This window comes from Phocoena phocoena, chromosome 9, assembly GCF_963924675.1.
Source record: "Phocoena phocoena chromosome 9, mPhoPho1.1, whole genome shotgun sequence".
Lineage (NCBI taxonomy): Eukaryota > Metazoa > Chordata > Mammalia > Artiodactyla > Phocoenidae > Phocoena > Phocoena phocoena.
Window position 1 is genome coordinate 64,836,923 of NC_089227.1, and position 12,346 is coordinate 64,849,268.

Genomic DNA, 12,346 nt, shown 5'->3' on the forward strand with positions numbered 1-12,346 from the left:
AACTAATAAGGACCTACTGTATAGCACAGGGAACTCTACTCAATATTCTGTAATGACCTATATGGGAAAAGAATCTAAAAAGGAGTGTATATATGTATATGTATAACTGACTCACTTTGCTGTACACCTGAAATGAACACAACATTGTCAATCAACTATACTCCAATTAAAAAAAAGGGGGGGTGTACCTTCAAAAAAATAGCAGCAGTAGAAAAGGCTTTTTCTAACAAAGGAAAATAAATAGCAAGATTAAAATTGTTTTAATCTTAGAATAAGCTTTACATAATGGCTTTAAAAGACTGGTCAGATTCCATGTAATTTATAACAAACAATAAAAAATTTGCTGGCTGCAAGTCCAAAGAACTTGCACTGCAGCAAAATGCTAAAATAGGGCATTTGCCAAAGGCAAATGGAATCACGCAGCTTCACCTAGCCTACAGATTTTCAATCACTGACAAAGCCAAGTTGAACCTAATGCATTATAAAAACCTGTACAAAATTAATTTAACCAAATGTAGCCTGCTTTTATGATCTCAACTCTGTGCCCTGAAGGTAAACATCAGCCAACTTCCCCTCAAATAAAGTGGATTCTTTTTTTAGAAGATGTTGGGGGTAGGAGTTTTTATTAATTAATTAATTTATTTTTGCTGTGTTCGGTCTTCGTTTCTGTGCGAGGGCTTTCTCTAGTTGTGGCAAGCGGGGGCCACTCTTCATCGTGGTGTGCGGGCCTCTAACTATCGCGGCCTCTCTTGTTGCGGAGCACAGGCTCCAGACGCGCAGGCTCAGTAGTTGTGGCTCACGGGCCTACTTGCTCTGCGGCATGTGGGATCTTCCCAGACCAGGGCTCGAACCCGTGTCCCCTGCACTAGCAGGCAGACTCTCAACCACTGTGCCACCAGGGAAGCCCAATAAAGTGGATTTTGAAGTTTATTAAGACCTTAATACACAAAACTGTGTGCTAAGTATCTAAACTGAGCAATTTGGAAAGTGTTGCTTATATCATCCACATCGTGATTTGCTATAATTTTTAAAATTCCATTATTTTCTTCTTTAAATGAGTACTTATACATTTGATGATTATTAAAAATTTCAGTAAAGCATTAAAAAGTTCTTTGGCAAGTATCAAGTCTAGTCCCCAAAATGCCTTTAGGGGCCTAAGCAAGCTGAGAATGTAATATAACAGGGAGAACCAGAGATACTGCATGCTCCATCTAACGCATTCAAAATCAAAAAGAAAACAAACACTTGTCTGTGGGCTGACGAATGGGCCATAAGTTTGTAACTCCCAAATGAAAGCTTGGAACCAGAATCTGAAGCTTTTTCCTAATATAGTTGCTTCCTAACACAACGTCTATATAATAGATTCTTTTACAGATTCTGATTAGTGCAAAGTAGTTTACATATGAACTGTGACACTCACCTGGAGATTTCTTGTCACATATTTACATGTCCTGGATGGGAGTTAACTATAAATAACTGGAATATTTTAAAACAACTTTTTTTGGCTTTCTATACGATGGCAAATAATTGTTTTCATTACATAAAATGAAATACTACTACTGAAGTAGCATTTTACCTGCTTAAGGAACCGGTCAGTTGCGTTGCTGTGCTTGGCTAACACACTTGGCAGAGAAGGATTAGCATATTCAAACTGAGGATTGTAGGTATAGTCAGACTTAAAGAATCTCACTTTTTCTTTCTCCAAGTTGGTGGGCTTTATAGCACTCAGTATACAAAATTTCTTTCCAGAAAAGTCATCTCCTTTTTCAAAACTTCTAGACAGCTGAGGCTGCGGCTTTGGCTTTGGAAGAGTGGAGAAATGGCGTCGCTTGACCTTTCTTTCATTTTTGGGTTTAGGTGGCAGTACTGTGCTGTTTCCTGTAACAGAGATATCATGTGTAAACTTTACAGGACTTGACACTGAACTAGTGACAAAAACAGCAGGCTGCCTTTCTAGGCAGTACCAAGTATCACTGCTCATCACAGGCACTGGGGCTTTCATCTTGCGAAGATCTTTACTACGTGAAGAGCTAGATTTGCTGGGTTTTCTACATCTTTTGGAGTAGGTGGAGGAAGACTGTTTTTGTGAATGATGCTTTTTCTCCTCTTTGCTCTGTAGTAGGACATTGTAACTACTGGTTCCAGTTGTGAAAATGTCCTTTAGTATTCCAGGAGATAAATGTGAAATGCTTCCTTTGCTGCCAATAATCAAGGACTCTTCTGCATTTAGAACAGACTTCTTAGCAAGTTCTTGCTCAGGCCAGTGAAGCTTTTCTGTGTTAATAAACAAAATCAAAACAAAAGAAATAACAAAAGATACCAGATGAAGCAAATTGCTTATTATGTGAAAAGTATTCTGAAGGTTCTGTAAACTTTATAATTTTGCAACAATTTTTAGAAAAGACATTTTTAATATTAAAAGACTATATTACTAAACTTTGGTCAAGCTAGACACGGTCACTTCTGTAAGAATGAACATATGCTAAATTATCTATAAAAATCCTCAGCTTCAAACCATTTAGATGACCAAAGTCTAATCTAGATGTGAGATAATATACATAAATAATCTGAACACTCAACTCTACCAAGAATGTGGATTTCGTAGAAAGGATATAGTTTAATAGTATTACCAATATCAAAGGAAAATCCAAGGCATTTTCAAAGCCAATACAATCTTGAAATCTGACACTATATATAAAGGTAGCCATCAGTAAAAGGACAACACCGTCTTACATATCTCAAAAAATTTTTTTAATTAAATAAATGATATGTGCACATTCAAACACGTTTTAGTAATGTCACTCAATATTTATTTGTTGCTTTTCTTAATTTTAGGCTATAGGTTAAGATTAAAGAAAATCAAGTTTTTTCTTGCCAAGACTTAAAAAAATAATTACTATGTAAGGTATCAGTATATCAAATGCCAAATTAAGGAGAGGTCAGTTTTGCCTTTAGATCTCAAAAGTGCTTTAAAGAGGTAAGAATAACTTGAAATATTGTTGCTTGTGTAGTGTTTTAAAACTGTGTTGATTTGCATTCTTTCATTCCACAAATACGGGAATATTTGTGGAATATAATAGATACATGGATCTGAAAAACATCTGTATAAATACATTGCTCTTGCCTTCAACCAGGTTCTAATCTGGCTCTGAAGGTAAGGCAGTCCTATGAAGATCTGAGTACTAATACGAGGTAGTATAAGCTTAAACGTGAAAAACAAAAGATACAGACAATAACCTAGGGTTCAGGGAAGGAAGAGAAACATTTGAGAGGATTTCAGGTAAACCCTTAAGAGCTTTCAGATTCAATTCTAAACTGACAAAAGTGTTTGAGTTTGTCTTAAATCCTGGTATTTGAACTCCTATCTGACCACGTCTGCTTGTAAACCTTTTCTAAATCCTTTCTGCAAATGTGATACACGATTCTCTCAACCACCTCTCTTTTCTAAGTCTCATGGATCCTTATGCCTCTAGCCCTCAACCTCTGGCTCCTACTATGGAGGCAATTTCAACGCTAGCTGACTTGGACAGCTGCCTTCCTTGCCAAGAAGGAGACAATTTATTTAATTCCATTTTTAAAAAACTGTTTATCCACATAGATCTGTCGCTCACTCACTCAAGATTAGACATTCAGGGATCCTTTCTATAATAAGTAGTAATAAATAATAATAATAGCAGCCACTTTGTTGACACATTTATTTGAGTTTGGGATTTCACCAAAAACCTTGCATGTTATACCACTTAAGCTTCAGGAGTGTTAAGTAATGTGCTCAAGGTTATACGACAAGAACGTAGTGAAGAGCAAACTGTGATTCAAATGCAGATGTGTCTGATTACAGAGTCCATGCTCATTCTATTATATAAGGTCATTCATTCAATTATCAACAGACATTCAGTATTAAGTCTGCTATATGCACAGCACTACATCTTTTCTTCCTCTGTACAAACACAGCACCCCAGTAAGACACAGTAATCTGAATAACTGATGTATTCAATACTAAGATAGGTACCAGGACCATGTGTTATTCATGTTTCTCTTTCCAACATCTAGCATGGTTTCTGGTAGATATTCAATAAATGTACACTGAATAAATAAGTGAATGAATGAATGGCACAACCCTAAACATGCCATTCTCTGACCACTTTAGATATACAGGTATTTGTAGTTCTGGAACCACTCTATATTTCTATGAGGAGATGACTGTAGAAGTGGAAATATAACCTGGAAGACCTTGAACCAGTGGTTCTCAAATGAGAGCAACTGTGCCCTCCAGGGGACATTTGGTTGTCACAATTAGGGAGGGATGCTACTAGCGTCTTGTGGGTAGAGGCCAGGGATGAGGTTAAACATCCTTCAATACATAGGACAGCCTCCTACAACAAAAATATTCATCCTAAAATAATGCCACAGTAGGGAAACCCTGCACTAAAAGTTTTTAAAGCCCGGAAGTCTTAGGGTTTAGGGTTAAGAAACAGTATGAGGTCAAAAGTAGATAATAAACAATCCAAATATGTAAGGTACTTAGAAGTCCTTCTAGTTAACATTTTCTAGGCCAACATATGAAATTTGAATTCTGCTGTCTAAAGGTAACATGAAAGTATAAACTTGCAGGGGCTAAATAAAATGTCTACTACATGGACAAGCTGAGAGATAGGAACTAGACTGCACAGGGTCATGCTGAAGGCTGACCGTATAAAGAAGCCATTCAATAATGTGAATAAACAGAACAAACAAAACTTTCATCAATGGCTGGTAAGTCCCAGATCCTCAGGGGTTTCATACTTAAGTGTTGCCAACTGATAGTCAAAATTGGGTAGGATGGGCAAACATAGGCTAAGGAACACAAGCTGCAGTCCAAATGCCCAAGAACAATGTCGGTGTCCCTAACAAGACACCACAAGTTTAGGAGACAAGAGGTGATAATGAAAGTCAGACTGAAACAGACACTGAAAGGAAAAGAGCAAGAGAACTGAGATAAGAATAAGGGTATCACAAACTGAGAAAAGTTGGTTAAGGACTAGGCACAGCCAGGAAGGTAAAAGGAGGTAATCAGGTTTTTCTCGTTTGGTCTTCATAATAAAAAGGGGGAATAATAAAAAAAAAGGGGGGGGGATTTACCTCAAATTAAAATCAGTTAACAAAACTACTCTGAAGAATTCCTAATTTGGGTGGTTTGTTACAGGTATAATGATTTTTTTTAAAAAAAAGAATATTCAATGTAAAAAGTGCTTTCTTTGGTTCCTAAGACTCAGTAGCTCTGTTGATCAAAGAGCTGCGTTCATAGAGTTTTCTGTTGTTTTGTCATAAAGCATCTACATTCTTAATTCTGTCCCAACTCAAACAACCTATACACTTCAGGATACTTAAACAAAAGTCCTAAACCAGCTGCCAAAACACTCAAGGAGGAATTGGGGGAATGGGAGAGAAATTACAGTGTGTGCATGGCAGAACCCCTTTCCCCCTCCCAGGAGTTGCAGCATTTCAGTTCACTTGCTAATTATCTACCTGAGAGGTTTAGCATCAGTCCTTTTTAAGCTCCATCTGCTCATAAGTAGTCTGGGAATACCAATGGTGTATCTATTTAGTAAATGTCAATCCTGCCAAATGTTGATATCCCATGAAGTTCATAAATGTGGTGCATGTGGACCTTCAAACAACTCTTACAAGATAGATATAAATTAATTTCTCAGAGTCATGCTAATCTTATTTTAGTTGTATTAAGTACTAAAAAACCTAAAATACTGTTTTTGTCATTTTAAATACTACTGTTTAAGAAAAACAACCTTTAAAACAGGCTTAAGAACATAATAAAAGGACAAGAAGAAGAGTTCAATGAAGAACATCCTATTCTCCTAACTCCTTTTTTCCTGAAAAATCAAAACTTTAAGCATAAGCAGGCTTCTTTGGGGGCAAGTGTAACTCATTTTCTCTCATAAAAGTAATAAAATAAATAAAAATCATACTCTCATATTAAAAGTCACTATTTAATGTAACATTTTAGCCACCAGCAATCTGCTTCACTATAAGCTTGGAGAAAATGAAAATAACTTGTTGATCAAAGAAATCATTCACCCCAAAATGATTAACTATATTGAGGGAAAAAAGGAAAATAATATTACATTAAAATTGATAGTATATTCACAAGTGGATGACTATACTGAAATTACCAACACAATGAAAGCTGAATTTGTATCTAGAACAGGAGTAAAGAATACCAGGATTCCTGGCTTCCATTCCCAACTCTTTCAATAACCTCTCTGTAATAGTGGCTTCATCACTAAACCCATCAGCGTCTCCTGATCCTCATCTAAAGGAATGGAAGAAAGAGGGGAACACTGCTCACTAAACTCTTAGTGTTTCACAACTGAAATAGGTGAGGTTTCACAGTAGTTACAAGGTCTCTGGCTGAAAGGAAGATCAGATCATCAGAAACAAAGCCTGCTGGAAAATACCATTCAACCAATTTTGACCCATAAAATGGCAATTTCATATGGTTCACTTATACTTATGAAACCTGAGAACCTGGGGTAATTTTATACCACAAAACGATAGGTTGCTTGATTACAAACAGAAGAGGCAAAACAAAACAATTCCCAAACAAGATAAACACTTTAGTTTTGCCAAGCTGTTCATCATTACTTAAACTCAAATGATCTAACATCTGTCAACAGCAGAAAGGATGAGTAAATTGTGGTATATTCATACAATAGAATACTATATGGCAATGAAAAAGAACAAACTGAGTTTGCAAGCAACAATATAGATGAATCTCAAAGACAATACTGAGCAAACAAAGCTAGATCAAGAGACTACATACTGTATAATTCCACTTATATGTGGTCCCAAAACAGGCAAAACTTGGGACTTCCCTTGTGGTGCAGTGGTTAAGAATCTGCCTGCCAACGCAGGGGACACGGGTTCAATCCCTGGTCTGGGAAGATCCCACATACTGTGGAGCAATTATGCCCGTGTGCTACAACTACTGAGCCTGCGGGCCTAGAGCCCGTGCTCCTCAATAAGAGAAGCCACCGCAAGGAGAATCCCGAGCACAACTAGAGAAAAGCCTTTGCACAACAATGAAGACCCAACGCAGTCAAAAATAAATAAATTAGAAAAAAAAACAAAACAGGCAAAACTAATGTATGGTATTAGAAGGCAGAATAGTGCTTATCTTTGAGGGAGGGGTTATAACCTGGGAGGAGGTACCAGGGTACTGGGGGCTAGAAAGCTATCTTGTTCTGCACAGTGGTTACATATGTACAGATTCATCAGGCTGCCCATTTAAGACTCAAGCACTTTACTGAATGTAAGTTACACTATAATTTTTAAACTGGTATATTTAAAAAAATCAGTATCTTTGAAAACATTTATTGCCCAATTTGTCTGCATTATAACAGATAATCTTTTAATTATAATACGTCCAAATTCAACATTATCCAATATAGTTTCTCAGCTGTAAGTAAACAGAGAGATGAAAAGGCACTGCTAAGTATCATTCAAGAACTGAGAAACTCAGCTATACTTCAGGATTCTTAAAAATGTCACAGCCCCGGTTAGGGGCACTTCAGTGTTACTCTATCAGCAGCAAGGACTCTTATAATGTGATACTATTGTTTTTTGGTCAGAAACTGCTTGTGGTGGTGTGCTTTTGCAGTTAGAAGCATGCAGGGCATTCTATAATGCTGGGAAATGATAGGCTGTGGTAAAAGAAAATGCATTCAATACCATCTAAAACAACAGTGAACATGCGAGAAAAACTTCCCCAGGCTTTCCACTTAGGGTGAAGAGAAAATCCTAATCATGGCACATGAGGTCACTCATGGTCAGGTCACTCTGCCTCTCTGGCCCCATCATGCACAATGTTCCCCCTTAATCAGTCCACTCTAGCTTCCCTTCATTCTGTCAATCCCTCACACTCACCACTCCCTCTCCAGACACAAAACATCTTCATATTCTGTTCCCTGTGTTTGAAGAGCCCTCCCCTCTCCTCTCTGTTAGCTTAATCCCTATTCATCCTTCAGTTCAAGTATCACTTGTTCAGGAAAACTTCCCTGGAAGGTTCTTTGACTCACTTGTCACGGTTGCAGTCTTACATTTGTTTATATGATGGCCTTCCTCATCACTGAAATTATAAGTCCCATTATGGCATACATCTATGTTTGTTTCTGCTCACTCACTGCCCTGAGAGGTAGCCAAGGAAACAGAATATTTGAGAGGAGAGAAAGGATTCAGGACTTGAATGCCTGAAGGTTGAGGCAAAAATCATACCAGGACGCATAAAAATGTGAAACAATTAGTGATGTTGAAGATAAATTTTAATGGCAGGTGCCTACTGCTGTAGGACAGACAGGAGCTACGTGCCTAAGTGTATTCATCCCACATGGCCAAACACTGCTCTTAAGACTTTTGTCTCCCGTAGTTTTAAACATTCACTTTTGTTACAAAGGAGCTTCATTTCCAGATGATTAATCACTTCTTATATCACATACAAGATACAGGCAGTAGGAATTCATAAAATAACATAATCTTATATGGCTTCTGATAGCATTTTGTTACTCACTTAATGAGCTAGATGTCTTCTTCTATTTTGAAAACAATTTTATAGTCAAGTAAAATATGATCTTTCCAGGCAAAAATTAGACTTGCCTGTGATAAAAACTTAACAGCACCTGGAGTAAACTATCAGCTAATGTACCACTGATGTTAAATGAGATACACATGTTGAATTTTGTGGCTTAAATCAACATACAGTCATTTAAACAAGGGTTCTGACTTTCCTAGGGGTTGAGAAAATGGGCTTTGGAATGGAGCTTCTCTGATTTGAATCTTGGCTGTTTATTAGCAGCTGTGACCTTGAGCAAGTTACTTAACATCTTTGTGCTGCAGTTTCCCTATCTGTAAAATGGGATACTACTACTATGTACCTCACAGTATCAGTAGGAGGATCAAAAAAGGTAATATATGTGAAGTGCTGAGAACAATGCTGGCTTGTACTAAGCAGGTGTTAACTATCAGTATTATTATATGCAATACTATATTCAGCTCCTATAGAAATACTCCATGGAATAATGTAAATGGGAAGATATTCAGAATCATGAAATTTGGATTTCCAAGGTAAATTTAACGTTAAGTAATAAATTCTACATTCTACAATCAACATTTTAGTGGCTTTAGTATAATAAACCATCTTCTTTAAAAAGCTATGAGAAGGTAAAGAAATCTCTTCTGATTTGATCCCATTTCAAACAGCATATATAACATACAAATCTTTCTTTTTTATTTTACTTCTCCAATCAGTTCACCAGGATGTTATATTTAGATTATATTAAATCATAACTAATAAGTCAATAGTGAGTAAGATACTATATTGGAAGTGATTTCAGAAGCAAGTAACTGCTTCAGTCCTGAAATAAAACAGTTTGCTCTATACTTATTTTAAAGCTGAAAAGAAATAAACACATTTCCATCAGTACCCTTACCACAAACAAGCATGCTCTTGATGCTAACCGGAAGAACATGGGCTTCTAAGATATCAATGAATGATGTGATAGTGAGGGAAAAGGAGGGCATGCTTTCAGCTAAACTCTCTTCATAAAGTTTCTGGCCGTTGAAACTGGGCTTTCTGATATGTCAGCAAAATGCTAGGCATGGGGTTCTAGAACTATCCTTTTAACTTGTCAAGAAATTTATAAAAGAAATGGAGAAACTATTTTGAAAAACAGCCAGTCAGTTGTTTCTTTGTTTTGCGGTACGCGGGCCTCTCACTGTTGTGGCCTCTCCCATTGCGGAGCACAGGCTCCGGGCGCGCAGGCTCAGCGGCCATGGCTCACGCGCCCAGCCGCTCTGCAGCATGTGGGATCCTCCCAGACCGGGGCACGAACCCGTGTCCTCTGCATCGTCAGATGGACTCTCAACCACTGTGCCACCAGGGAAGCCCCAGTCAGTTGTTTTAAATGAGGCTTGAATTGTCTCAAATGACTATTTGAATTTTTATTGAACTACAGAAATACACTGCCAGATTATCTTATCTCAGGAAATGCAACATGCAGAGTTGGATTGATATGTCTATTGCCACTAAATTATGGGAAGAGAGCTGAGGCAGGAGGAGTGGGTCTACTATTTTAGAAAGTATCTCTCCTCAAACTTCCAACTCTGCATATTGAAAAACAGGAGATCCACTTTGTTGCTAACTGGTCAGATACCTGCTTTCTAAAACTAATATTATCATAACTGTATTTTTCCTCTACCATGATTGTTATGCTTTGGGGAAATCATCTTAATTGATGTTATTTCTAAATCGTTATCTAATAACCTTCACTAGTATATTTTTCTAACTAGTATATTTTTTCTCCAGGGCAGTGGTTCTCAAATGGGGCAGGGGGTGGGGGGTAATTTTGCCCTCCAGGAGACATTTGACAATGTCTGGAGACATTTCTGTTTGTCACAACTGTGTGTGTGGGGGGGGGGAGGGGGGTTACTAGCTTCTAGTGGAAGAGGCCTGGGAGGCTGCTAAACATTTTGCAATGCACAGGACAGCCCACCGCAACAGTTATCCACCGACTCAACATTAATAGTGTCATGGTTGAGAGACTCTGTTCCAATACAAAAAGAAGATATGGTACTTTAAAGTAGCTTTCGGGACTTCCCTGGTGGCGCAGTTAAGAATCCGCCTGCCAAGGCAGGGGACACGGGTTCGAGCCCTGGTCCAGGAAGATCCCACATGCCACGGAGCAACTAAGCCCGTGCGCCACAACTACTGAGCTTGCACTCTAGAGCCTGCGAGCCACAACTACTGACCCCACGTGCCACAACTACTGAAGCCCGCGCGCCTAGAACCCATGCTCCACAACAAGAGAAGCCACCACAATGAGAAGCCCGAGCACTGCAACCTAGAGTAGCCCCCGCTCGCTGCAACTTCAGAAAGCCCATGTGCAACAATGACCCAAGGCAGCCAAAAATAAATTTTAAAAAATAACTTTCAATTTTCATTGTATTTTAAGATGAAAGAACAGGATCTACATCAAATCACTTTAAGAAAAAAAGTTAATGCCAATTTAAGTTGCCTCTTAAATCTTAGATCTTGTAATTGTCTGTTTCCTGACAACATAAATAACAATGAGACAAATCACAGCAATGTCATGACTGCACAAAATCAACTCCTCATTTTATAACCTGGAACATGAAATATAAAATTAAGACCATAAATATTTTCATTAAAAGTGAATTTCGTTATACAATTTAAAATTTTGCAGAAAAATGGTCTATTAGGTACAGCGATGCCTTAAAGTAAAAAAATCTGGTCTTATTTTGAAGCCAGTTTCAAGATTAGACCTTTCCCTTTACTCTGCTGTTCTTCGGTGTTTTTAGTCATGATACTAGGTTATCAAGAACGCTGTCTTGCAGGAATGTTAGGCAGAATCAAATGATGGGAAAATGGCCTAGGAAATTATTCTAATATTGTGTAAGATAATTTTTAAATGATTAATATACACAGTTATTTTCTAAAAATAACAAAAGGCAAACAACTTTCTGACCTGGGGTCTAAACAAACATTTTTTGTGCTTGGTATAATACTTACTATAAAGTGACCTCTTAATATCAACTCAAAACGTTCTGATTTAAGAATAAAAGCATACATAGAGACAAAGAGTATAAATACTGATATATAGAGATGTGCTCTTTTGCTTAGCTCTGACTTCTGAACATTCTAGAAAGCTAGATCCTAGTGCACTACAATGCCTAATTACATATCTAACAAGCCTTAAAACAGAATTTAACAATATTTAGATTGTACATTTGTAGGGCCGATCTATTACACTTTACCTCACTACAGTTCACAGCACGCGCTTACTGATAATAAGTGACAAAAGGAAAAGGGACCGTTTTCTCTCTTCCCTGCACACCTTTTCCCTGAGCACCTTCCGCGGGTTCCGCACTGTTCAGGGCGCTGCGTTGAGCACCGAAGCCCACATGCTACCGTCACCTCGGCCTCCGGGTACTCGCCGCAAGCGGCAGGGACGACTCTGGCCGCTCCCGCCAGCCCAGGGGCCACCCTTCCTGGCACTCACCCGTCACGCGAATGGACTCCAACATCGTCCCGCTGAGGCCGCGGGCGGCGGGCTCCGCGGGCGCTGGGGGCGAGGGCCAGACAGGAACCCGGCGGGCCGCCTCTAGCCTCCGGCAGTGCCTCAGACGCGGGGTCGCGGAGGAAGATTGCTCTCGGCGACCGGGTTTAGGATAACGCGGGTAAGGACGGACGGAGACGTGCCGACAGAAAGCTGCAAGCAGCGTTCCCTCCAACCCGCAGGTGCTGAAAGGTACTCAAAGCCGCCCAACACTGGGCAGC

General features: G+C 38.8%; 1 protein-coding gene across 1 annotated transcript in view; it reads right to left on the reverse strand.

The window, feature by feature from the left end:
- Positions 1 to 12,093, reverse strand: part of MATCAP2 (microtubule associated tyrosine carboxypeptidase 2) — a 70,453-nt gene extending 58,360 nt beyond the window's left edge. The window contains exons 1-2 of the mRNA XM_065883565.1: positions 12,069 to 12,093; positions 1,577 to 2,274 (exon numbers count right to left, since the gene is read on the reverse strand). Coding sequence (XP_065739637.1) covers positions 1,577 to 2,274; positions 12,069 to 12,093 — 723 coding nt within the window. The remainder of the gene's footprint in view (positions 1 to 1,576; positions 2,275 to 12,068) is intronic.
- Between the last annotated feature and the right edge of the window lie 253 nt (positions 12,094 to 12,346).